General features: G+C 34.2%; 4 protein-coding genes and 1 pseudogene across 4 annotated transcripts; 4 read left to right on the forward strand and 1 right to left on the reverse strand.

Moving 5' to 3' along the window:
* The first annotated feature begins 2,003 nt into the window (after positions 1-2,003).
* Positions 2,004-5,024, forward strand: LOC106370171 (annotated as a pseudogene).
* Positions 5,025-6,919: 1,895 nt separating this feature from the next.
* LOC106370170 (protein RESTRICTED TEV MOVEMENT 1) lies at positions 6,920-8,025 on the reverse strand. The gene is made up of 2 exons (XM_013810231.3): positions 7,735-8,025; positions 6,920-7,377 (listed from the first exon to the last, which is right to left on the reverse strand). The coding sequence occupies exons 1-2, from the start codon at positions 8,008-8,010 to the stop codon at positions 7,060-7,062; spliced, it is 594 nt and encodes a 197-aa protein (XP_013665685.2). The 5' UTR covers positions 8,011-8,025; the 3' UTR covers positions 6,920-7,059.
* Positions 8,026-9,237: 1,212 nt separating this feature from the next.
* Positions 9,238-11,595, forward strand: LOC106369494 (replication protein A 70 kDa DNA-binding subunit D-like). The gene is made up of 10 exons (XM_013809643.1): positions 9,238-9,375; positions 9,469-9,736; positions 9,818-9,914; positions 10,014-10,138; positions 10,226-10,310; positions 10,431-10,566; positions 10,669-10,850; positions 10,931-11,057; positions 11,136-11,312; positions 11,398-11,595. The coding sequence occupies exons 1-10, from the start codon at positions 9,238-9,240 to the stop codon at positions 11,593-11,595; spliced, it is 1,533 nt and encodes a 510-aa protein (XP_013665097.1).
* A 1,133-nt stretch (positions 11,596-12,728) lies between these two features.
* On the forward strand, positions 12,729-15,068 carry LOC106369493 (replication protein A 70 kDa DNA-binding subunit A-like). Its single transcript, XM_048743254.1, has 11 exons — positions 12,729-12,863; positions 12,978-13,245; positions 13,350-13,446; positions 13,567-13,691; positions 13,769-13,853; positions 13,938-14,073; positions 14,152-14,351; positions 14,452-14,581; positions 14,656-14,832; positions 14,916-14,969; positions 15,012-15,068. Exons 1-11 carry the CDS (start codon positions 12,729-12,731, stop codon positions 15,066-15,068), a joined length of 1,464 nt encoding a protein of 487 aa, XP_048599211.1.
* Positions 15,069-15,870: 802 nt separating this feature from the next.
* Positions 15,871-25,577, forward strand: LOC106369492. The gene is made up of 19 exons (XM_013809639.3): positions 15,871-15,904; positions 15,996-16,016; positions 16,197-16,409; positions 16,497-16,598; positions 16,697-16,840; positions 17,318-17,617; positions 17,710-17,922; positions 18,278-18,455; positions 18,540-19,465; positions 19,557-20,187; positions 20,270-20,925; positions 21,018-22,088; positions 22,187-22,461; positions 24,425-24,517; positions 24,595-24,661; positions 24,970-25,069; positions 25,163-25,287; positions 25,375-25,462; positions 25,556-25,577. Exons 1-19 carry the CDS (start codon positions 15,871-15,873, stop codon positions 25,575-25,577), a joined length of 5,259 nt encoding a protein of 1,752 aa, XP_013665093.3.
* The last annotated feature ends 174 nt before the right edge of the window (positions 25,578-25,751 follow it).

A 25,751-nucleotide genomic window follows, 5' to 3' on the forward strand; every position in this document is an offset into this window, starting at 1 on the left:
TCGTGCTTAGAATGAAATAAAAAAATAAACTAAAGTATATGATTCCAAATTACATAAATTAATTTAACAATAATATTCTGAAGTCTCATGCATATATATAAATTTTACCAAAAAAAACTAAATTGTAACAGTTGGTTAAAATTTCATTTTCATTTTTAATATGTTTTGAGTTGTCCTATGATTTATATTTATAAAATAAATTACTAATCTTATAAAATTATATATTCTTATCGTAGTTAAATCTATGATTTTATATATAAGTTGGATTAGTCGAATCACTCATATTATGAATATATTGAGTTATATATATTCTTTCAAATTCAAAATGAAGTATAATTCTTTTATTATAATTAAGTCAAATCAGGTCAATTTTATTTATCGTTTAAATGTGCATGTATTTTCATAATATTTATCAAATTATATGTTGATGTTTTTTAAAAGAATATTAAAAATAAAGCGGTGATCAATAGGAACTTACATGCATATGTAGTTGATACATTTTTGGAATCTCATGAACACATATCAATATTTACAATAATTAAAATATTTTATAAATTCTAAATAACTTTATGCCTTTGATTTATTGAATGGAAACTGAAATTTATTTTAAATAATCTTAAAAATGAGAATTCAGATTTTCTTTGATATTTTGATTATGGTTCTATTAAGTTCCACAAACATAAAAACATAAAATATAAAAGCAAATTTAATATTAAGAAAACAAATAACTTTAAAAATGATAAAATATAATATATCTACCTCATTAAACTATTTTGTAAGTATTTGATCAAACCATGTTTATTTTTAAAATTTATGTTCAGTTTTTTTAATATTTCTTAATTTAATGAAATCACATTATATACAAATTTATATTTTTCATCTAAGAAATATAGATATAAAGAAAGTATTTGATTACTTCAAAATATATTTTATGTTATTTAAAATATTTTTAAATGTAATATTACTATTTTGTGAACTTTCCTTTTTTTATGAAATCATATTATATATACATATATTCGTTTTTCAATTTGTTTTTTTTTTAATTTATAAAAGTTTTCCTTTTTTATTATATGTATATGTTTTTTGGAAATTTTTAAAAAGAAAACTAAAAAAGTAGAATTTCAAATGTAATATTTTTAGTTCATTAAGGGTATCAGTGTAATAAACCATCGTGAGAGTTAACGTGAGAGCGACACATAGGAAACTGACTTCTCAAATAATATTATAGAGATGGTGCAAACCATCCAGAGTTTAGAATTGTGTCGAAACCTACACGATGTATATGATAAATACATGCCACATATATGACGTTAATAAAAATATGGTACCAACATCATAACGAGGTTTAATTGATTTTAGTTAAAATAACTGGGGTCAGCTCGTAATTAAGTAAAGTTAAACTCCAATTAACAAAATCCGACCTGAACCAAACGAAAAACCCGACCCAGACTTAACCATTTCCTCCCCCAAATCGATTTCATTTAGAAATTTAGGGTTCATCGTTCAAAACAGAGAGAAAGAGAGATGGAATTTGGTGGAAGATGGAGCAATAAGGGAAAGGGCAAGGCAAACGAAAGCATGCAAGGGTTCTTACCTCATTGTCGCCTTATTTCTTCAATTACCACATCCGGATTCGATTTCGCCGAAACTGAATCGATCTCTCTCTCTCTCTGTCTCTGCAATCTATCTTTGTCTCTGACGAATCTTTCACTCTCTTTCGAAATTTCCAATTTTTTCTTGTTTGAAACCCTAAATTTCTAAATGAAAACGATTTGGGGGAAATGGTTAAGTCTGGGTCGGGTTTTTCGTTTGGTTCGGGTCGGGTTTTGTTAATTGGAGTTTAACTTTACTTAATTACGAGCTGACCCTAATTATTTTAACTAAAATCAATTAAACCTCGTTATGATGTTGGCACCATATTTTTATTGTCGTATATGTGGCATGTATTTATCATATACATCGTGTAGGTTTCGACACAATTCTAAACTTTGGACCATATTATACTAAACATGGTGTAGCTGAGAAACTTTTTTCCAATATGTAATCTAAATACGTTATATTTGCCGACAAAATGTCATTACTTGCCCCCACAAAAATGTTGAGAGGAAAAAGACATATAGAAAGCAGTTCCTTTCTATATTTCTTTCGTTTGGTTTTACCATTCACAGAATCAAAGACACAGTTTCTTCTTCTTCTCTATCTCTCTCTTTTTCTAAAGAAACGAGGTCATTTTTCGCTCAAGCCTGAGCTCTTCATCAATAACTGATTTCGCGTTACAGCACGATCATGAACGCCATTAACGAAGGAAAAGACTGGAGTATATACTAAATACCATCATACCAGTTAGACTGAGAAAACTTAAAAGAGAAAGAAATATTTATGTGTCTTATCGGGTGTTGTGTTGTCAAGAAGCTGTAAGGACAAAAACAAAGCTTTTTATGAGTTTCCTCTGCCAATTTGTGAGTTTCTCTCTCTCTCTCTCTTTCCCTCTCCTCTGTTTTTCAACTTCTTTCGCTCTGTTTCCTTAGTTCTTTCTTCTGTTGCTCTGTTTGGTTTCTCCATTTCTGGTTTAACTACTCTCTCTTGTTCTTGGTTCTATTAATTTCAGTCGGATTAGGTTTTGATTATCGTTTAGATAATTCTCCTGATCAAAAATGTTCCCATCTTTGATAGTGTTAAATGTTCTACTCATATAGTTTTTATTGTAATGGAGTAAGTTAACTTATAGTTTTAAGTTAATTCAATAATTCTCCTATAATCCATGGAGAATTCTGTGTGGGGTTTCTCTTGTTTGTTAGGGACGCAAGTGATTCATGCATATAAGATGTTCTTGTCAGTAAGTAAGTATACGGAAAATAGTTTTAGTAAGTTATGATAAGATATTCTGTTTGAGCCATGATTAACCCTAATCTTTAACTGGGTTTTTATCTTCGGGTAAGAGACGATTCTTAGTTTTTAAGAAAAATTAAGAACCGTCTCTTAAATAAGAGATATAAGAGCCGTCTCTTAGCCGAAAAGTGTAACAAAAAATAAAAAAAAATATCAAATCATGAGTTAAGAATCCGAGACCGGGGTTAATCATGCTAAAATAGTTTTGCTAATGAATCCTTAAAATAATGCTTAAGCTGATGTCAACTCCTCGCCTACTTCGTTGACCAATGAATGTACCTTTTGTCTTGGTTTAATATTCTTAATCCATGTCCTGTCTCCCAATGCATTGGTTGGTCCAAAAACATTCATAGATCTTTGTAATCAATGGTCTTGGTCTCTATAAAATTGCATTAGGATGGTAACGTCGTACATCATGTCAATTCTCATTTCTTGATGTTTTCCTCATTGACAAAGGGGGATGGATTTTTCTAGTAACGCCGGAATGATGATGGAGAATAAGAGGAATGTCGTCTGCTCTCTCGAAGAAAGCAACATCAAACGCCACAAGTCTGATCTCTCTTCCAAGGTACTGCTTAAATTAGTCTTTCCATCTTTTGGCTTATTAGACCAAAGAGTGCAGAGTTAGTGAACCTTTCCTTCTCTTTATGGTTAAACAGGAGAGGAAGGACAAAGTTGGAGAACGTATCTCGGCTCTTCAACAGATAGTTTCCCCTTACGGAAAGGTAACTTTCTCTGATTAGAAAATCATGAGTTTTCATCTCTTTTCTCTAAATCTACTTTTGACAAAAATGCCACAGACCGACACTGCGTCAGTTCTTCTAGACGCGGTGCACTACATAGAGTTTCTTCACGAGCAAGTCAAGGTCTGTATTCTTCTCTTCACCCGTCAAATACCATTGCCCAGCATGGTTATAACATCTGAGTTTTCATGTTCTTTTTGAACAGGTTCTAAGCGCTCCGTATCTGCAAACAGCACTGCTACGCTGGTGAGCATGCACTTGAATCTTGAACATATTATACTTTTGTTCACTGTGTTCTGAGAGCTCGAATACCTTCCACAAAATATTTTCTTTATAACTAGGTGGAGATAGAGCAGTACAGCCTGAGCAACAGAGGATTATGTCTTGTTCCAATGGAGTCTACAGCTGGAGTTGCTCAAAGCAACGGAGCTGATATATGGGCGTCAGTGAAAGGTCCTCCATCTCCAGCTTTGAATGTCAAGTCTCAATCACCCTTTAGATGACCGCTTCAGACGCCCCACAACCTACTAAGAATATCTTTCTCTTAAAGTCTAATGAAGAATAACAATTATTTTTATGATTTTAGACAGACACATAAACATAAACATGTTTTTAGAACAGCTTATGGTTGGCAATGGCTGTTATTTATTTAAATGCTTAATGCATACCCTTACTCGGGGACTTATGTAGAGTTTTAGAAAAATTAAATTTTTGAAAGCTTTATCTTTCCTTTGAAATCTCTGAGTCAGAGTTGGGTGATGACATTGTTTTAGGATTAAAATGGGCACCGATAGATAAAAGACCAGGAGTAATAGGTTCCACGAAAACCACCAAATTGAGGAGACTCTCCAAGCCTAAATGAAAAACTTCTCTCTGAGCTCAATGTGTACAAGCCTTGGCTGGCTAGACCGAAGGGACCGTACCTCCTTGATGTTGGTGGTGAATGTGAGCTGTGCGATATTATAAGAATCGCCAGAGGTGTGATATAGACCACTGATTCCAGAAATGTACTCAGCCGGATGGTTCAACTCAATCTGCAGACAGTTATGTCAAAGTTAATATTGAAGAAAAAAAGAAGATAGGCAAATGAAGATCATTGCATGGCATCTTGTTGGAACTATTTTTTGAACATTATGAATAATATTTTTTGAACATTATGAATAATGTATTCATATGTCAAAAATGAAGTTTTATTTGAATGAGAAATGGAAGTCTAATATGTGTGTGATTTGAAAATCTTGTATAAAATAGCAAATAAATACATTAGATATTTGATCTTGGATTTGGGTTTTGATTTGTTAGTTGAACTTTATGTTCATTAACTTAAATCAAATATATGTTATTATTTTATATTGATAAAATATAAAAAAAAATTCATTTTAAAGTATATTATTTTGTTTGAATTGGTCAAAACAATAATAATTTTACTCTTTAATTTCTTGGTCAAAATGTGAAATAAATTCACATACTAATTGACAAGAATTAAAGTTTTCATTAGTGCACTATGAAAGTTTCATTTTTATGTTGAAGAATGAAATTTGTGATTCTCATTATTTTTCTATAAAAGGGCTTGTAAGCATTATAGAAAAAATAGATTTTGAACAACAAATCACTTTCTCATACTTTGAATAGTTATGTTAGTATTTTTTATTTATTTTGAGTATGAGAGTACACTTATAATTTATTTTATAACAAAAATGAATTTATTTTATTCTAAATTCTTCTAAATCAAACATAAAATTCTTGGAAATTAATAATTTCATGTTCTTCGTTATTAACATTTAATTAGATAAAATATATAATAATATAAACTTTGAACTTAATTATGTGACATTAACACTTATAATTTATTGAAATATAAAATAACAATAAATTAAAATCAAGAATTAGTTTGAGATTCATGAACTAACGCGAAACAAAGAGTAACGTAATGAAAAATAAAAGGGTTTTTAGTAATTAAACCCCTCAACTAAAGATGAATTGTAAAATAAATCTTCAACTAAAAATCCTGTGAAATAAACCCTCAACTTCAATTCCGTTAACATATGTTACCCTCCGTCTAAAAAACCGTGACGGAGGGTGACATACGTTAACGGTTTGTAAGTTGAGGGTTTATAATGTTGAAAACTTAGTTGATGGGTTTTTTTACGATTGAAAAATAGTTGAGGGGTTTTTTCACTAAAAATCATTAAATTTTTAAATCTTTATTATCATTTATATATTGTTTTAGATTGATTTATAAGTCTTTAAAACTAATTTATAAATTTTAATACATTACTTTATAACCGATTTATAAAACTTCATAAACATTTTAATACTTTTACATATGATTAATACGGTTTCACAATTATTTTATAAGTTTTTACAGATTCTGATACTTTTTAGGATAAAATAATTTAACATTATTCGTGATACTACTGAAACATATATTGCAATACAATAATAATATATCAAATATATTTCTATTGATCAAGAAAACAAACAAAAATATAATGTATTGGAATAAAAATAATCATGCATTATTTTTTGGGATATGGGGAAAGTATGAGCCAGATGACGGAAAATCATGAAAATAAGAAAAAGTGTGTCCTAACTCTAAATAGAAAGATTGACTTCGTGGATGAATTATCCTCCACAATTTTTAAGACTTAATATAACTTAGAAAAATTAAATTATTTGATAGTTGACAATGACAATATAAACACACAAATTTTCTTATATCACTATTACCAAATATCAAATAATTTAATATTTTGAAGTTATATTAAGCTGTAAGTAGTGTTTAAAATTATTAATTTAGGATCTATAAATTAATTTTATAATAAAGTTATGTATTAAAATTTATAAATTAGTTTTAAAGGTTTATAAATCAAACTAAAACAATATATAAATGATAATAAAGATTTTAAAAAAATTAATGACTTTTAGTGAAAAAACCTCTCAACTGTTTTTGAATCTTAAAAAAAAACCTCAACTAAGTTTTTAACATTATAAACCCTCAACTTATAAACTGTTAACGTATGTCACCCTCCGTCACGGTTTTTTAGACGGAGAGTAACATATGTTAACGGAATTAAAGTTGAGGGTTTATTTCACAAGATTTTTAGTTAGGGGGTTTTATTTACGATTCATCTTTAGTTGAGGGGTTTAATTACTAATAACCCAAAATAAAATGATCGATATTCTGGTGAATGATTTAACGTACGATCACACTCACATTCCACAGAGTGTAGCAGCAACAACATGCGCTACTTTGTACGGCTCATTAGTTATCGTTGATCATATACTGTTTCTCAATTAAAACACTATATTCCTCATGCATGGAACCATACATTAATTTATTTATTTATAGCGACATTTTCATATGTATTCATGTATAATTTTGATTATCGTTTGTTCATAGTGAACATTCAGTAAAAAAATATTATTAGCCCAAGACAATCTTTGACTCCAGTACTTTTGCATTGCTTTTATCTATTTTGGGTTGAACTGTTTTAGGCCTGAGGTAAAAACCGATGTACTGTAGTCCGGATGCATCGTAAGTCCCATGGAAACCGCCAAGCTGAGGAGATCTCCCGAGTTTAAACGAGAATTTTTCGTTGCTGGAACTGGAGGTACCAAAAGGACCGTATTCACTAGTGTTGGTAGTGAATTTGAGAGATCTTATGTGAGGATTGCTACCTTCGTATTTGTAACACTCTCCACTTATTCCAATTATGAACTCGTGCGGATAGGTCAGCTCTATCTGCAGGATCCAAAATCACATGTTTGAGTTCTAAACTTATAACCATGATCATGGATCAATCTGTTATATACTCGTACTAATTAACCATATATATATTCTATACTCTATCATGTGGGTAACTACTTCAAAAATAAAAAAAACTTATCATGTGTCTCTTGTGATCTAGTATCACATATTAGCTAAAACAATGCAAGTTTGACGATAATTATTTGTTTGTTTTGTAAAAGGTTTATGAAATAAATCTTCTTATAATAAAGTGAATCCCTAATCCAAGATGTTTCATCTTGGTTGTTCTTAGCGTTTAGTTTGTAAATAAATATTGTGATGGAGAAAAAGAAGAGTAAAAATCAGACTTACAACGTCAAACATGTTGCCCAAACCTGGACCGTGACAGTCGGATAAAACAAACTTTCCGTCTACCACGAACTGGAACTGAATAGACATGATTCCTGAGGTATTATGAGATATAAAGATCTGAGAGAGGATGCCATTGTGACTTCCTTCATCCCAGTTAACAATTGTTGTGCTTCTAGCATCATGCTTCCCTACTGGTCCTATCTTCATCAACTTTCCTTCCATTCTTTTACGACCAACTCTCTTAAGCTTTCTTATTGATGTTACGTTTAATTTCATACAATATAGCCCATATCCCTTATATATTAATTGAGGAACATTTGAAAAATTATAACCTCAATTTTGTATTAATTAAAAAATAGCCCATCTTAGGTGTCAATCAATTAGGATGTTAAATAAGGTGACGTGTCAGCTGCATAATCAATTGAGAAATTGGTGAGTCCATGATTAAATGCTAGAGAATGTGACCATATCCATCGATATTTATAAAAAAGGGCTCATGTATTATAACGAAAGAAACACATAATTTAAAAACGATCAAACACTGTATAAACGAAGCGTTTCATCCTAATAAAAAAAAGATCATACAGTAAAGTGGATACTGTCGCGTGGCCACGTATATCGAAAGTAATCCGTATGGTTGTGAAGCCTTTATTACTCAGAATTGTTTCATAAGAAGACGTCATGAACAATAATTAGCGTAGACCATGGAACTGTCGAAAGTTGGTTGCCATGGCGTCATCTATCGTGTCTAATTCAGACGTTGGGATTAAGTGATCATGTATCTGTTTATAATTAAAAGTACACAATCAAATTAACACGTTGCTAAGAAACCATAGAAGTAATGTCAATAGTGTTCTGTAAATAACAGAGTTTTGATCAAGGTAAAGCTGGTGGCCGGTTTATAATTTTAATTAGAACCGAACCATATGTGAAATAAAACAGTCGGTATGAGTATTATTTGAATTCTCGCAAACCGGGATTTTGACATGGTATAGCGTCGAAAGTTGAATAAACTTGGCATGCACACTTCTGGATTATAAGGAAATGGAAAAATAAATTGAATATGGTAAACCTTAATCCCCAAGGCTTGATTAAATATAGATTGGAGCACATACGGAAAACTAAATATGTAATAATAATGGTATGATTTTTATGGCTTTTTTACAAAAAAATAATAATAATACTGGTACGCTCTTTCCTAAGAAGTCGTTATAATTTCCTTTAATTCGTAGAAAAGATATTTTTACTTGCTAGAGGGTTCTAAAAAAATCTATGACGGCAAGTCCCTAAGTAAAATGGAAAACGTTCTCACCAAGGTAAAACATTCCAATTTTTTTTTGGGAATTTAGTTAATGTTTCATAAGTGCAATATTTGATTTTTTCTTAATCATCGAAACATTTAACCTAAAATATATTACTATAAAAAAAGCTCGGTTTTCACCTTTGGTTGAGCACATCATATTGCGACGCTGCCAATAAGAACAAACAATCGATTCCCACAATATGGCATCTGTAACTTCTATTGTCGATTTGAAACCGTTCAAAACCAGCTGGACGATCAAGGTGAAGGTTATTCGATTGTGGAAACAAACAACTGGTGGTGGTGGTGAGACCATTGATATGGTTCTGTGCGATGTTAAGGTTTGGATGTTTTTTTTAAAACATTTCCCATGTACTATTATAGGGGATATGCATGCATCTCTTGACATAATTCTTTCTCCGTTTTATACACAGGGAAATAAAATTCATGCTTCAGTGAAGAAGGAGTTGGTGGCTAAATACGATCCCTTCCTGAAAGAAGGACACTCAAACATGTTCATCAATTTCTCCTTGGTGCATTCTGTTGGTTCGTATAGAACAACAACGCATCCTTACCGGATTAGTTTCCTATCCAAAACCCGTGTCCTACCCAGTGAACAACTGCCGGGGGAACTTTGCGGATTCCAACCCGTGAAGTACAACGAAGTGCTTGACGGCAGTCTAAATCCGGATTATTTAATTGGTTAGTGTCTTTTATAAAAATGTACTCTTTATTGCACCACTTATTAGATCTTACAAAACAAAACGAATCGTTTATATGCAGATATAATCGGCCATATTGTTAAGGTTAGTCACATTGAACATGTTAATGTCAATGGACAGGAGACAGAGAAACTCTGTGTGGAATTGCGAAACTCCGAGTAAGTGTTTTCATTTTATTTGATCGAGACCTTCTTTTTCGTTAATATAATTGTTTTGTTTTCTAATGTTATTATTTAATATTTTTTTTTTAATTTCAGTGATGAAAGAATTCCATTGGTGCTGTGGGGAAATGCTGCATGTGATGTTAATTATGCAATCCAGGTGCGAAGCGAGTACACAACCATATGTGTCTTGCGTTTTGGAAAAATCAACGTGTGGAATGGTAATTATAATAAAGCGTTTTTGTTTACTATTATTTCATAAATTATTAAGAGCTTAAAATTAACGTACCAATTGATCGTTATAACAGGAGAACTATGTGTCAGCAATGCTTTTAATATCAGTGATATTGTATTGGATCCGGCGATGACTGAGGTTAACAATTTCCTTGCTAGGTATTCACGGTTTTTTTTATGCCTCTATCAGTTGATTTATTTTTATGATATGGACATTCGTGAGCATGGAAAGTTTCAATGTATTGCCTGCTATTATATTTGATGGATTTGAATAATTAGTTTGCCAGAGGATGATCTCCCTTTAGCCATTGTGGAGTCACAGTATGAAGCCGGGGTAAACGGTTCCTCAGATGGAGATGCTTCCTTCCGCCCTACACCTAGAAAAACACTTGCGGAGGTTTTACAAACAAAACAGGTTTGTTACAAATGTCTAATTAACTATTGGTTTCTTTAACTTACAAACAATATATTTTCAACTTGGTTGTGACTTTAACTTGAATCATTACTTTCATGCAAGGTTGAGAAGTGTATTGTGCTGTGCACAGTCGCTGCCATTGATGCGGACATGGGGTGGTTCTACTGGACATGCAAAGTGTGTTCTAAGGAAGTCTGGAGTGTGCCAAAGTATAAGGATGATGTGCTCGAGCAATGTTGTTATTGTGCAACGTGCAATACTTACAATCCAAAAACTGATACTAGGTATGGGATTTTTTTATTTTTTCATTACTTTGCAATACACGTTGAAAAATTCAGGCCACTAACAACTGTGTATAATGTAGGTATCGGTTGCATTTGGTTGTGCTTGATAACACAACCAACACTAAGTTTGTGTTGTTTGATAATCATGTTGCTCAACTACTCAATCAACCATTGTTACATGTTGGTGGACCATCCGATAAACCGGAGGTTGTAATCTTACGGTTGCGTCGTACATAATTTTAATGTGGAATCTCCAGTTCTGATCTTTTGTTTGCAATTTTGTAGATTGCCCGAACAGATGTCCTCCTACACGCGCTTAACACTGTAGTTGGTAAAACATACCTCTTCAAGATAGGAATTGAACGAGAGAATCTACTCAACAAACACCAATCGTACCCGGTCTTAAAGCTAATTACAGACAAGAATTCGAAAAATCGGTATCAGGACATTGGTTGTACGAATGTAAGCTAGCTTTTTTTGGTTGATCTCATATTTTACAAAGGATTTTGTTTTAGTTTTTTTCATTCTATACGTTGGTTTTCTTCAGGCAGCTGAAGGCACCAACATTGATAGTATGGACATTCACTCCGATTTAGCAGATATGTCAGATTCTTTTGCTATGAGGCCTGCTAAACGAATAAGGGCCTTGAACAGGGACTTTGGTGAGAGCAATGCTCAGAATTCGGGATCAAACTGTTTCAGTTCCGTCATGATCAAGAAGGAGAAGTTAGACAAAAGTGGCTAAAATTTGGTTGAGTTTCTAGAGATATTAAGGCTTTCATTTTTTGCATTTTATAAGGGAGTTAGTTTATTTTATTTTGTTTTGTTTAATATTGCAAACTTATATTGCTTTAGCTATAAAGCACTATCTGTTGATTTCTCAGGTATTTTTATATTAAAGAAAGCCTCTTTAACGATTCTTGACTTCAATTTCATTCTACTCTATTATGTATTGTCTGAGTTGTTGTTTCATTCCTATGATGCCTAATTCCGCATCGATTTTAGTTTGTTTGTCGTGTATAGCTTTCACGCATGCAAGTATAAGTTGTTTATGCAACACTTCATAAAGCACGTCCAAACGAGAAGAATATTATTCTTCGTGATCTGCATCTTTAGGACGTTACATTCGAATTTACGTGCATACATGCGGAAATTTTTTTAAAATCAGACAACGTACTCATCCGTTCAAAAATGACAGGGTGTTAAGCTTCTTGGAAAGATTAAGTCATGTGTTTATTTCGTGTTTTGAAGTATATTCTTCTCGCCTTTATTTAAACAATTAGTATTTCTTTTAAGTATAAGAATATTTGTTATTATCATATATATTTCTAATATATATATATATATGGAGGAATAACTGGTTTTGTTATTTGAGATTTGGTAAATAGGTAAAAAAAATATTGGAAAACAAACATTTATTATAATGTTGTAGCGTCTGTGAATTTGAATTATATTAATATTATTGGATTCTTGCCGCTATGTAAATATTATTTTCCATATTAATGTATTTATGTATATAAACACTATATACATTGCTCCTACGACCAAGATATAGCGATATAGGTTGACGCCTTACAATTTCCTAACTCTTTTTCAAGCAGACTTATTATCGTAATACTTTCCTACTTCTTTATCAAGCAAACTTAATGGCGTCATACTTTCCTACTTCTTTATCAAGCAAACAGTTTTGGAAACTTTAGTACCATACACATATATATGTATTGAATGTGAGTAAATATTTAGTCATTAATACTTAGCTTTCTCTTCACGTTGAATTCAATACAAACCCTAAATACCATGGCTATATAACCAATTCGAGAGTTTCGGACTTCAATACACAGAAACACCTTCATCACAAAAGCTTAAAAAAAAATAATGATGCGTACCAGCGCGATCTCTGAACTCAAACCGTACAAGTCGATGTGGATGATTAAGGTTAAAGTGATTCGATTATGGAAGCAATATTCGGCTGCCGGTGGAGAAACTATGGAGATGGTGCTCATTGATTCAAACGTAACTTTACAAATATTTTTCAGTACTTCTGTCCAAAATGTTTGTCTATATGGCTTCATGTTCTCTTTGGCATGAAATCTAACTTATTGTCTTATTTATTGTTACATGTCTTAGGGTGACCGAATCCATGCATCAGTGAAGAAAGAGCTGGTTGCACAGTTTGAACCAGCTCTGAAGCAAGGTTACAGGAAAATACTCCTCAATTTTGCACTAACCCAATCTGTTGGTTCCTATCGAACGTCCAAGCATGCTTACAAAATCGGATTCCTTTCCACCACCCGTGTTCGTTACTGTGATGATTGGACAGATAATGTCCCGGAATTCTCACCTGTGAAATACAGAGAGGTTCTTGAAGGGGCTATGAACCCTGATTATTTGGTTGGTTAGTACCGATCTTTCCCTTTACTCAAATCATATTTTGAATTCATTTCTTTCGCTTATAGTGGTCTATTAAGTGTTAAAAGGTCTATCTGTTCTATATTGCAGATGTAATTGGACAGGTTGTCGAGGTGAGTAATGTTGAAGTTGTTGCTGTGAATGGAAAGGATACAAATAAGATAGCATTGCAACTGCGTGACTCGGTGTAAGCTTATTATACACATATTTGTGTGCCCCATCAGTAATATATTGCCCATCAATTCCTGGTGAAATGCACTGTGTTTGTTAGCGTATCTGAAAGGTGTATTTACAAATGGTGTCGTAGGGATGATCGGCTTACAGTTGTCCTGTGGGGAAAATTTGCCAATGATATTGATGATGCTATCCAAGGAAGTAACGGACAGTCTGTCATATTTGTGTTAAGGTTTGGCAAGATTAAAGTGTGGAAAGGTACAAATTGAATTATTGAATACTGAATATACTGTTGTACTTTACGAATTCATATGATGGTCCTTTATTTGTATCAGATGAGTATAGCATTTCAAACGCTTACAATGTTTCTGACATCTTTGTCAATCCAACGAGCGCAGAGGCTCATGCTTTTATTGAAATGTAAGTTTTTTCATCAATGTTGAATGTTATTAAAAATATATATTAATTAGCAACTAACATTGTATAATCTTTTATTGTCATTAGGTTGCCAAAGGATAACATGTCTTTATCAATTGTCGAGGCTAATCCTAACAGAGCAATTTCTGGCGTGTCTGATAAGGATGATTTTTTTGTGCACACAAGCAGAAAGAATATCGCTGAGCTTTTCTGTACTAAACAGGTTAGCGTTATACCTCTGCGTTAACTTTTTAAAATCTGGGCGTTCGTATCCTAGCATAAACTCTTTTAAATTTTTCAGTTGGAGAGGTGCATTCTGATGAGCACGGTTGTTTCTATTGACGCTGATATGGGGTGGTTCTATCTTAGCTGCAAAGTGTGTTCCAAAAAAGTTTTAACTGTACCAAATGAGACCATAGAAGATGGTAGTGGCGAAGATGTGATGGGGCATATATACTTTTGTGTCAAATGCAACACGTATAAACCTTCGATAATGCCAAGGTGAGGAACACGTCTTTGTTTTTATAGTAAGGTATATTTTATACCATAGATTCACTTTATAAACAGCATACCTATATGAGTTCAATTTATTATGAATTAGGTACAAGTTGCATTTGGTTGTTGTTGATGAAACAAGATTGACGACAAAGTTGCTTCTGTTTGATAACCATGCTGTGCAACTTCTTCGTCAACCATGCACTGAGCTTGCAGGACCGATGCTAAACGATATGGTAATCCGTTTTAAGTTTATTAAGCGTTTTTTCTTAGTTTTTTTTGTGCTAATATATACAATTGTTCATTGTAGCTGGAAGAGACTAATGTCATCCCTGAAGCTCTCAACAGTATTATTGGGAAAACGTTTCTCTTTAAGCTAAGTATTGAGAAGGAGAATTTACAATACAAACATGATACCTACAAGGTGATGAAAATCATCAGCAACAAAGAACTGATTGAGGAGTTTGAGCAATTCGTGTCGCCTAAGGTATTCACATTTGCCTAAAAACTTTGGTCTCCCAAAACTATTTACCTTTCCAGATTTTTTAACTAACTATTCCGTTTTTCTAGGCAAGTGAAGACACGATGGTGCCATATATGTCAGCCCAATCCGATGCTCCTGAGGTATATCTACTGGCTAATTCGTCAATTTGTTAATTCGTGTAGGGTTATATTCTAAATGTACTTCGTATCGATTTCACTATTCATTATAGGCTAATCTGACGCTACCCCGATCGTCGTCACCGAGCTCAGTTTCAATTGATCAGTCCACACCAGCGAAGCGTTTACGTGGGCCCGTACTGAATTTACAGGAAGCATTTGACGAGAGTTCCGTGAGCAAAAAATCATGTCCACTCAAAATCAAGCAAGAGAAATTAGGAAAAAGTGGCTGAAGAGTGTTGACGATGAGCTATTACGGAGGCTTTCTATAGATTTTTAATATTATAGCTGGTTTTTTTCCTTTCAGTTGGTGTTTTGCTTTTTGTTTACGTTGAGCAACTAAAGTGGAGTTTACTCCTGTTTTAATATATAATAGAAAGCCTCTTTCAATTTTATGTTATTTGCTTTCTGGTGCTGCATTGCAACTTTACTCTTTTTTGAATTTCGCTATTTAGTACCGGAATATTCAATTATCAAAGAAACATTGATTTCGTGTTTTGGTTTTGTCAAGTATTACACAGGTTTTTTATTGTCATCGCCCTTGCCTACTTTGAGTAACAATAATAGTTACTAAACTGAAATAAAATCTAACGTGCTATGGCCGAAATATACAAGGACGCACTGTTTAAGATTCAGCAATTATTAACAAATTTACAAAATAAATTTGACTGCCATGTCAATGACCTCTTTAATTGTATCATGATACAAAACTTGGATGACAGATGTAATATATTTGCGTAAGAGATATGAGATTAGTTTCCCATATGACATATATTTACTTTCCCTAAAAGTGATTCCATAATAGGGGAAGTACTTTTACTCTTATAAAAATAGTAATTGACTGTTTATTCCGTGTGTAGCAACCATGGATAAGCACACGCATACAACGGATGGTGGAGGTAAGCACTATATGTTTGATGGGTGAAAAAAGAATTTTGGTTCTATCCTTGCTAAGCACTTTAAATTACTACCCATCTATATGATATGCAGAGATACCGGTGGGAGACACTGGTGAGTTTACACAAAGCACTGTAAATCACATTGGAAGACAAGGGACATACAGAGCTGCACGATCCCAAAGGCGTCGTATTTTAAGCCAAACGAGATTAAAGAAGCGTGCGTTTTTCTAATCTATAAAACGTTAATGTTAATTTGATATATTTTCGCAATACGCCACTGTTGTATCCGCAGAGATCCGCGCAATGGGAAGCGCTGAAGACGAATCAAGAAATATTCATAGTGTTCAGAGGGATGCAAGGGCTAATAGGCGTCAAATTTTAGGAAACAAGCGAAATTTCAATGATATTCACTCTTCTAATACAGAGTCAGCTGATCTTTTAGAATCCAGTTCTACAGAAATTTTGACGAGAAGGAGTTTCTGCAATGGAATTGTTTTGACAGAGGGTACGTTAAATTATATTAGGTAGCATATAACCTCTTTCTGTAAGTTGAGAGTCAATGTAGTTGCTGTTTTTTATGTTAAAATTGTAGTGCCTATTTCGCAAGTTGATGTGCCAGTGAGAATAAACGTAGCAGAGAAGCAACCATCATTGCGTAATCAAGAGTTGTTCAGAGGAATGATATTGACAGACGGTCGTTGACTATATCTTTTCAATTAAATTTATACATACGAATAAATTGTTGCTACGTTTACTAATAAAGATTTTCACTTGCTTTATGGTTAATCATAGTGCCTCTCAGCGAAGGGTATGCTCCAATACATAAAGGAGCGAAGAGGCAACAAGTTCGCCAACAGACTTCAAATCAAGTGAGAATGGATGTGAATACGGTGGCATGGAGTTCTACAACGCGTATGAAAGCAGGGCGAATTCAAAGTAACATAATTTGCTCCAACACTCAACAAAATGTTTCGAACAGTCAGCAAACCATGAATCTGTCTGGTATGCGAAGTCATTTAGGAAAGGATAATATTATTCAAACATAGATGTTTCTTAACAGACATACTCATGCATGTTTCATATTATTAACTAAGGCGAAGTTGTCACACAAAAGGAGGACCTCCGACAGAATAACCGGGAGACCAATTCAAGATCCACTATCTTTAATGACATAACAAATGTTTTGGGAACTTCTAATAGAGTTGGCACTAATCAACGGCCAGTTCAAGTGGGGCAAAAGAGAAAATTGAGTCGAAGGGACTCCATATGTGTATCCCCGGGCGTTGATAATGCGAATCAGAACAGCAGAGGTAGTTTTGATTATATGCTTCTTATTTGTTTTAAGAAAACTATGACTAAGAATATATTTTACATTCTGCGCATATTTCAACGGATATTTGCGTTACGTTACAGGGACGGATTTGGATTGTCCAGTCAAGAAAAAGTCGAAAGGGCAAGAGATAATGAAACCAGATACTCTGCTTAACGTATCTAAAAATAACAGCGTAACCATATCTCAGCCTGTAAAGGATCCAGATTTTATAACTTGGTCTTCTACATTGTCATCGATACGAAGACATGATACTGGTTTAGTTATCGACTGTGATCCTACCCAGCCTTTAGATAAGTCATTCGCACCCGAAGTTGATGTAAGTTGTCAGACAGCCCCGGAGGTGGAAACTTTTACTACAGTAGATGAGAGTGATGAAGAAGGTAATACTTTATTATATGCTGTCTTTTCATTATGTTGTTTGATAATTTTGAAGCGAAAAGTAAACCACCTTTATTTTATTCTTTGTGTGTAGATTCGGGTGATGAGTACTGGGACTGTTCTAGCAATGATGCAGATGATTTGAACTCTGATTCAGACATTGACGAAAATGGTACTCTCGCCCAGAGGCAGCAACGTCAGTTATACATTAACAAGGTGTCCGAATGTTTTTCAAATTCATTTGGGGGGAATACGCAGAGTAATGCCATAACTTCAGTGTCTGGACCGCCTACCAGAAAAGAAGAAGGTAAAATGATACATACGTTTAAAATAACCCAACAGTATATGACAAACTATATAAGACCCTGTTGAATTCATCATAACAAGTAATTGACTGGCAGAGTATAAAGATGACGGAGATTTGACCAACGAATGTGCATACTGTGGAGCGCTATTTTGGTTTAACGAACGAATAGGGAAGGGCAGGAAGACAAGAAATCCAGTATTCACCATGTGTTGTATGAGAGGCAAAATAAAGCTTCCTGTTCTTAAAGAACCACCGGAACTGCTTTTAAGGCTGCTTACTAATGATGATGTTATCAGCAAACATTATCGGGACAATATAAGACCCTTAAACATGATGTTTTCCTTTACATCACTAGGAGGGAAAATAGATAATTCTATTAACACGGGAAAGGGTCCAAAAGTTTTCAAGATGCATGGGGAGAATTATCATTTAATTGGAAGTGTGAAGCCAAAACCTAACGAGACGGCAAAGTTTTCTCAGTTATATATCCATGATACAGAGAATGAAGTTCAAAATCGATTGTCTGCATTGAGGTAATAAGGTCGATAGAACTATTTCCCTTTCTTCATACTACCCTATCACTTATCGTGTTTCTGGTTCAATTTTGTATGTTGCAGTGGGAACAAAGAGAAAAGCAAAATTAGGGCGGATCTGGTAAAGGAAATTATGGAAATGTTGAGGGCATGCAATGTTCATGTGAAGTCTTTTCGGAATGTTATGGATAGATTTAATGACGCAGACGATACGGAAACACTGTCTTTGGTCTTGCTCCATACGCGTTTACAAGATGGACGTGTTACCAATCTACCCACAGCTTCGGAAGTAGCTGCGTTGGTTGTTGGTGATTTTCGGGAGAATATGGACAAGCGTGATATTATTCTAGAGAAAACGTCTGGGAAACTTAAGAGGATAAATGAGTTGCATCCTTGCTATCTACCTATGCAATATCCTCTTATTTTCCCTTACGGTGAGGACGGTTTTCGTCTAGGAATAAAAAATGGTTTCACAGGAATAACTAAAAACAAGAAACCTAATATAAGCATGAGGGAATTTTTTTCCTATCGGATTATGATTCGCAAAGTTGGATCGCATGTTCTTCTTCTCAGCCGACGTCTACTGCAACAATTTCTGGTTGATGCATATACTATGATTGAAAGCCACCGTCTTCGATTCATCAGAAAAAACCAGGCAAAACTAAGGACGCTAAAGTTCAGTAAGTTTGTTGCTGCTGCAAATGAGGGTCATTCAAATGTGTCTATTGAGGGAAACCGCATTATCTTACCAGCTTCTTTCACTGGGGGTCCTCGATATATGCATCAAATGTATTTAGATGCCATGACGATTTGCAAATACTTTGGATTTCCCTCTCTATTTATTACATTCACGTGTAATCCAAAATGGCCTGAGCTGGAAAGGTATATGCAGAAGTTTAATCTAAAGGCTGAGGACAGACCCGAACTGTGTTGTCGACTCTTCAAGATTAAGTTGGATAGGTTAATGGACGATCTTACAAAGAAATATCTGCTTGGGAAAACTGTTGCTGGTATGTATATACTTTGTGTGTATTGTGAATTTTAAAGATAGGTTGTGATGTCGTTTTATAATACCTAACTTATTCAGTGTATTACTCACAGCAATCTACACAGTCGAGTTTCAAAAACGAGGCCTTCCACATGCGCATATTCTGCTATTTATGGATGCGTTGCACAAGCTACCGGGAGCGGAAGATATAGATCGTATAATTTCTGCTGAAATCCCTGATAAAGAGTCTGAACCGAGATTATATGAAGTTGTGAAAAACATGATGATTCATGGGCCATGTGGTGTTGTGAACAGAGGATCTCCATGTATGGTAGATGGACGATGTAGCAAGTTTTTTCCACGGAATTTTGTAGAGACAACGACAGTAGATGCTCAAGGGTACCCCGTGTATCGAAGAAGGGACAATGGAGCTTTCATTGAGAAGAAGGGAATTAAATGTGACAACAGGTTTGTAGTCCCCTATAACAAGGAACTCTTACTTAGCTACAATGCACACATCAACGTGGAGTGGTGTAATCAGTCAAGATCTATAAAATATTTATTTAAATACATCAACAAGGGCCAAGATCGTGTCACCGCAACAATAACTCAAAAATCGACAACTGAGTCTGCAGCTGAAGGGAATACTGATGCATCTGGGGTCACAGCAGCCTCTGTCACTACGAACGCCTCAGAAAACGTTGAACCACAAGTTGATGAAATTAAAAAGTACTTTGAGGCCAGGTATATATAAAAGAGCTTTACTTGGGTAACGGTTTTTTTAGCTATGTTGTACTGTTAACAACAACTATATAATCCATTCCAGGTATATTTCTTCTTGCGAAGCAACGTGGAGAATACTGGCTTTTCCAACGCATTACCGATCTACACCCGTGGAGAAGCTTACATTCCATTTAGAAGGCGAACAACCGGTTATATACAGGGAGGGTGATACGGTTTCAAGTGTTATGGAACGCAGTTTTTTATGCAAGACAATGTTCTTAGCTTGGTTTGAATGTTGTATCAAGTACCCCGAGGCGAGAGAACTGACATATGCGCAAATGCCAACAAGATTTGTTTACGACGCAAAACAGAAAGAATGGAACCCACGGAAGAAAGGTTTTGCGATAGGTAGATTGGCGCCGGTATCCCCAGGTTCAGGTCCGCAATATTATCTAAGGGTTTTGATAAATAAGGTAAAAGGCCCAACGTGCTATGCAGATATCAGAACTGTCAATGGTGTTATTCACCCGAGTTATGAGGATGCATGTTTCGACCTTGGACTGTTGGATGATGACAAAGAATATATTGAAGGTTTGAAAGAGTGTAGTTTCTGGGCATCAAGTGGATATGCGCGCAAACTGTTTGCTAAGATGTTGATATCGGATAGTTTGTCTATGCCTAAATTAGTTTGGGAAGAAACTAAAGATATTTTGTCTGAAGATGTGCTTTATATGGAGCGAAAAAAACGACGTAATCCAGGTATATACTGATTGATTGTTAATGTATACGTCTATATGGTAAGGAGCGTTAATTTACTTTAAGTAAAAAAAATCGTAATTTTGTTTTTGTAGGTCTGATTTTGACCGAAGAAGAGATTCTTAATTCAACTTTGATTATGATTGAAACTATTCTACGTCAGAAGAATACTTCTTTGGATAAATGGACAACAATGCCAAAGCCAGTGTATAACTGTAATTCCCTCTGCGAGAATCAGTTGTTACAGGATGAGCTCAACTATCCAAGAGATGAGTTGCGTGTTAAACACGCTGAATGGCTTCCGCAGATGACAGATGAGCAAAGATCAGTGTACGAGGAGATAATATCTGCAGTTATAAACAAAAAAGGTGGAGTTTTTTTTGTTTATGGATTTGGAGGAACAGGAAAAACATTCATGTGGAATATTTTGTCAGCTGCAATACGATCTAAAGGTGATGTTGTACTTAATGTGGCATCCAGCGGCATTGCCTCTTTACTACTACCTGGTGGGAGAACAGCTCATTCACGGTTCGGAATTCCTATCAATCCAGATGAATCCTCCACTTGCAATATTCAACCAGGCAGTGATCAAGCCGAGGTAATAGAAAAATCTTCTTTAATTATATGGGATGAGGCACCTATGATGAGTAGACACTGCTTTGAAGCACTAGATCGGAGTTTGGGTTATATTATGAAGACTGCAGATGGAACACCTTATGGCGGAAAAGTTGTCGTTTTTGGAGGGGACTTCAGACAGATATTACCAGTTATTCCAAGGGGAAATAGGGCCGACATTGTAATGGCGACGCTTAATTATTCATACTTGTGGAAGCATTGCAAAGTTCTTCAACTGTCAAAAAATATGAGGTTGTTAGCAGAAACAAATATTCGCGAAGCTGAAGAGATTAAAGAATTCTCAGACTGGATATTGGCTTTGGGAGATGGAAGAATCAATGAACCAAATAGTGGAGAAGTTCTGATTGATATTCCGAAAGATCTATTGATTAAAGAGGCTAATGATCCAATTCGTGCTATTGTTTCAGAAGTATATGGAAACACTTTCAAAGATTCTAGAGATCCAATATTCTTTCAAGAAAGAGCTATTTTGTGTCCAACAAATGCAGATGTTGAGGTGATAAACAACTACATGCTTGATCAGCTAACAGGTGCGTCAAGTTGTACTATATATTAACCGCAATTTTCAATTAATACTTAGCAGTTCGTAAGCAAAAGAAATATTTTAAAAATGTGTTTTTCGTTATAGGTGAGGAGAAGATATACTTAAGTTCTGACAGTATCGATCCAACTGATACGAAATCGCAAGATGATTCTATTTTCTCTCCGGAATTCCTCAATAGTATAAAAACTTCAGGGTTACCAAACCATACTCTTAGACTGAGAGTTGGAACCCCTGTTATGATATTAAGAAATATCGATCCGGAAGAGGGTTTGTGCAATGGAACGCGTTTACAGATAACCCAGCTGGCAAATCATATTCTACAGGCGAAAGTGATTACAGGAACTAGAGTCGGTGAGATCGTATGGTTACATCGAATGTTAATTACGCCATCTGATACAAAGCTTCCATTTAAAATGCGGCGTAGGCAATTCCCATTAAAGGTTGCGTTTGCGATGACAATCAACAAGAGCCAGGGTCAAACATTATCAAACGTAGGGTTGTATCTACCCAAATCGGTGTTTTCCCATGGACAGTTGTATGTCGCTGTGTCTCGGGTGAAGTCAAGGAAAGGATTAAAGATTCTGATAACCGACAAGGATGGAAAACAGGAGAATAGTACCATGAATGTTGTCTATAAAGAAGTTTTCCAGAATTTGTTTGACAATGAGCAATGATTTGACAATATTTCGACATACTTGGCATAGCTTTGGTTGGTAAACATATATGCTTTCTTATCACATAAATTATACTGTAATTGTGCGTTTAGTAGTTGCGGTTACATGTTGTGTTGTCTACATGGTAGGTTTTAAAGAGAATGTCGATTTCGTGAAGGAGTGATCTCATTGAAGTATGACATCTACATTTTGCTCGACTATCTTATATTTTAACAGACGTATAAAATATAAATTTGTACACCGTAACGGATTGTTTAGAAACTATTATTTTGACTAACTGAAAAACTAATTCTTTTGACATAAGATAACAACAAATGCATTGATCTTTTTTCAAGCAGGTATATAGCTTAACAAACATCAGTAAGCAAGCGGAGACTTAATCCGGGGTTCACTAGGGCTAGGCTACAACGAGTAAACCTAAATGCTAGAAAACCTAAACCAAAGTCAAACATTGATCTACTTTGAATTAGAACTATTTTGTGTTATTGTGAACTGACCTATTCGGTATAATATTTTCCGTCACTGCAATGTGGAAACGCAGATCCATTTGAATGCTTTTTCTTCCTTTGTTGATGTTCAACGACATGTTCGTGTTAGGGCTGTCATTATTTATAAAAAATTTGGTTAGTATAGTAGTAAAACAACTCATTCTACCTAGAATGCATATGTCATGTTTAACTGGCAAGAATCTATATAACTTGATTATTGGTATTGAGCATCACTATTATTTTAGAAATTAAGATTAGAAACATAAAGGCTAAATAGTACATAACATTGTTTACGTTTTGTCCAACCCATCTACTATAGTTGCACGTAGTTATAAATTATTTATGGAGCAGCTAATTATGAGTATTAGAGCATACTGCATTTAATATCCAAGTTCGTCATTTCTTTGTAGTCAGATGATATATATAATCGTAGAAACCGTTTACAATAAGAAAAAATGTCCAGAATGTACATAGGACGGCAAACAAAAGTGGGCCACATTTAAAAAAAAAACTAAAATCCAATAACTACGGAGTACTAATAAGGTCCCGTCCAACTTTAAATAAAGGTCCAAGGTATTTCTGTATCGAATTAGATGTGCGCACGAAGTCGCTTGGTCCATCAAGGTATATGAGAGCCTTTTAAAAATATACTGGAATAATAATGAATGCGAGATTATAGATACTTTTCCATAACTATATAATCATTAAATACTATAGAAATTGTGTTTAACATATAAAGAGTACTTTGTAGTGTACTTACACGCTTAAGGAAATCTCCAATAATGATTCTAACACGCTTCTTTATTCACTTTCGATACGTAGCATAATATCTACAGTGCCGTTGCTCTAACAATTCCGTGACATTTAATTGCAAACATATCTAATGTTTTAGATTTCCTGTGTACCACCGAGTTTTCGCAAAGGTAAAAAAAATATTTATCACTGTCGTAAACAAGCTTACAAATATTTTATTACCTATACATCTAGGTTTAAATCTATTCTTTCTTTGCCATGCACGTTATTAAACTAGATGTGAACCCTAATTACTCTAAGACCTATATATATATACGTCCATGCCAGTGCACCAAAAACACACACAAAGTCTTCTATATTAACCTCTTTTAATTATGTCTGCTTTTACCTTACTGTCAAAACTGCAGTATGAGATTAAGAAACCTGCTATTCGTGTTCAAGTTATTAGCAAATGGAGGACCACAACTTCAGAGACAGAGCTGTTAGTTGTGGATGAGATGGTTTGTGTTTTTTTCTCATAAATTGTATATCTTTTCTTGAGGCCATAACTAACGTTAGGATGTATTTGTTTATATAGGGTAGTAAAATTCAAGGAACATTTCATGATGAATGCATGGAATCAAACAAAATCATTGTCAAGGAAGGTGAATGGTATGAAATATATAATTTCAAACTGATTCACAATTTCCGTATGGTCAAAACTACAACAAACCGCTACCATGTTGTGACCAACGTCAACACCGTTATTACCAAGCTGGAAGCACGATTGACATGCAACTACTATGTTTTTAAAGATTTTAAAACCATAATCCGAGGCCTTGCCCATCCCAAGTTCTGCATAGGTATTGTGTCTTGCATTAACTTATCTTTAATTATTTACAGTCTACAAAATCAAACTAAGTTTTGGTCTTTTACTTCGTAAATTTGAGTTGCGGTTTGCTTATACGTGTAGACATCTATGGATCTTTGGTGTTTGTTGGGAACCTTGAATTTGTTGAAGTTGCTGCTGGTATTGTGAAACCTAAAACGGTTTTTAGCTTAATAAATCCAGAGTAATTTTTCTCACATTTATACAGTTCAATTGTTAAATCTAACTTTGTTAGATTTTGTCATAATCTGACACTGTTTAACTACATCAATGGCAGGTACAGTCCTATTAATTGTGTTGCATATGGAACTACTGCTGTTGAATTACTAACTTATTGGAATTCAAGGAAAGCAAATGTTGTTTTGTGTGTGTTAAGTGTTTGGCAAATTGAAAGGGACGAAGGTAATAATATATAGCTTTATATTACAATGTATATAACGCTTACCTTTTCATTGTTTAAGTTATTAGTTTTCAATTTGAAATCGGTAGGTGGATTCAGATTCATGACCAATATTGAAGGTTGTTCGAAGATTGTATTTGAGCCTAACATTCCAGAGATTGAAGAATTTAGGAAAAAGTGAGTAGTACTTTACATTTGTATACCGATAAAGGAAGCTAACCCATAAAAGTGATTTTACATTTCCTTTTTAAAATTTTTAATATTTTGCAGGATTCCACCTCATGCCTATTGACGACTTGCACGAAGACAGACAGTATGACAAGGATGTTTGGTTTTTTTTAATTTACGCAGTTTTCTACAAGACTTTACATTTTTTTATTTGTTTCTTTTTCTGCTCTATTATGGTTTTCTTTTAAACTATGCTAATGTGCTTTACTACCTATTCGTTGTCTTATGAATAATATTA

The sequence above is a fragment of the Brassica napus genome, chromosome A10 (genome assembly GCF_020379485.1).
Source record: "Brassica napus cultivar Da-Ae chromosome A10, Da-Ae, whole genome shotgun sequence".
In the NCBI taxonomy this organism is placed as follows: Eukaryota; Viridiplantae; Streptophyta; class Magnoliopsida; order Brassicales; family Brassicaceae; genus Brassica; species Brassica napus.

Excerpts from the sequence above, each read along its gene's own strand:
- LOC106369492 (XM_013809639.3), top strand. The coding sequence starts at position 15,871 with ATGGATAAGCACACGCATACAACGGATGGTGGAG. Across the intron at positions 20,188-20,269 it reads AAAAAGTACTTTGAGGCCAG|GTATATTTCTTCTTGCGAAG; the intron begins GTATATATAAAA and ends AATCCATTCCAG. Across the intron at positions 22,462-24,424 it reads GAACTAGAGTCGGTGAGATC|TATGAGATTAAGAAACCTGC; the intron begins GTATGGTTACAT and ends TCAAAACTGCAG.
- LOC106370170 (XM_013810231.3), bottom strand. The coding sequence starts at position 8,010 with ATGAAATTAAACGTAACATCAATAAGAAAGCTTAAGAGAGTTGGTCGT. Across the intron at positions 7,378-7,734 it reads TGGGCAACATGTTTGACGTT|ATAGAGCTGACCTATCCGCA; the intron begins GTAAGTCTGATT and ends TGGATCCTGCAG.
- LOC106369493 (XM_048743254.1), top strand. The coding sequence starts at position 12,729 with ATGCGTACCAGCGCGATCTCTGAACTCAAACCGTACAAGTCGATGTGG. Across the intron at positions 13,854-13,937 it reads GCTCATGCTTTTATTGAAAT|GTTGCCAAAGGATAACATGT; the intron begins GTAAGTTTTTTC and ends TATTGTCATTAG. Across the intron at positions 14,582-14,655 it reads GACCGATGCTAAACGATATG|CTGGAAGAGACTAATGTCAT; the intron begins GTAATCCGTTTT and ends TGTTCATTGTAG.
- LOC106369494 (XM_013809643.1), top strand. The coding sequence starts at position 9,238 with ATGGCATCTGTAACTTCTATTGTCGATTTGAAACCGTTCAAAACCAGC. Across the intron at positions 10,311-10,430 it reads GTTAACAATTTCCTTGCTAG|TTTGCCAGAGGATGATCTCC; the intron begins GTATTCACGGTT and ends TTGAATAATTAG. Across the intron at positions 10,851-10,930 it reads AATCCAAAAACTGATACTAG|GTATCGGTTGCATTTGGTTG; the intron begins GTATGGGATTTT and ends TGTATAATGTAG.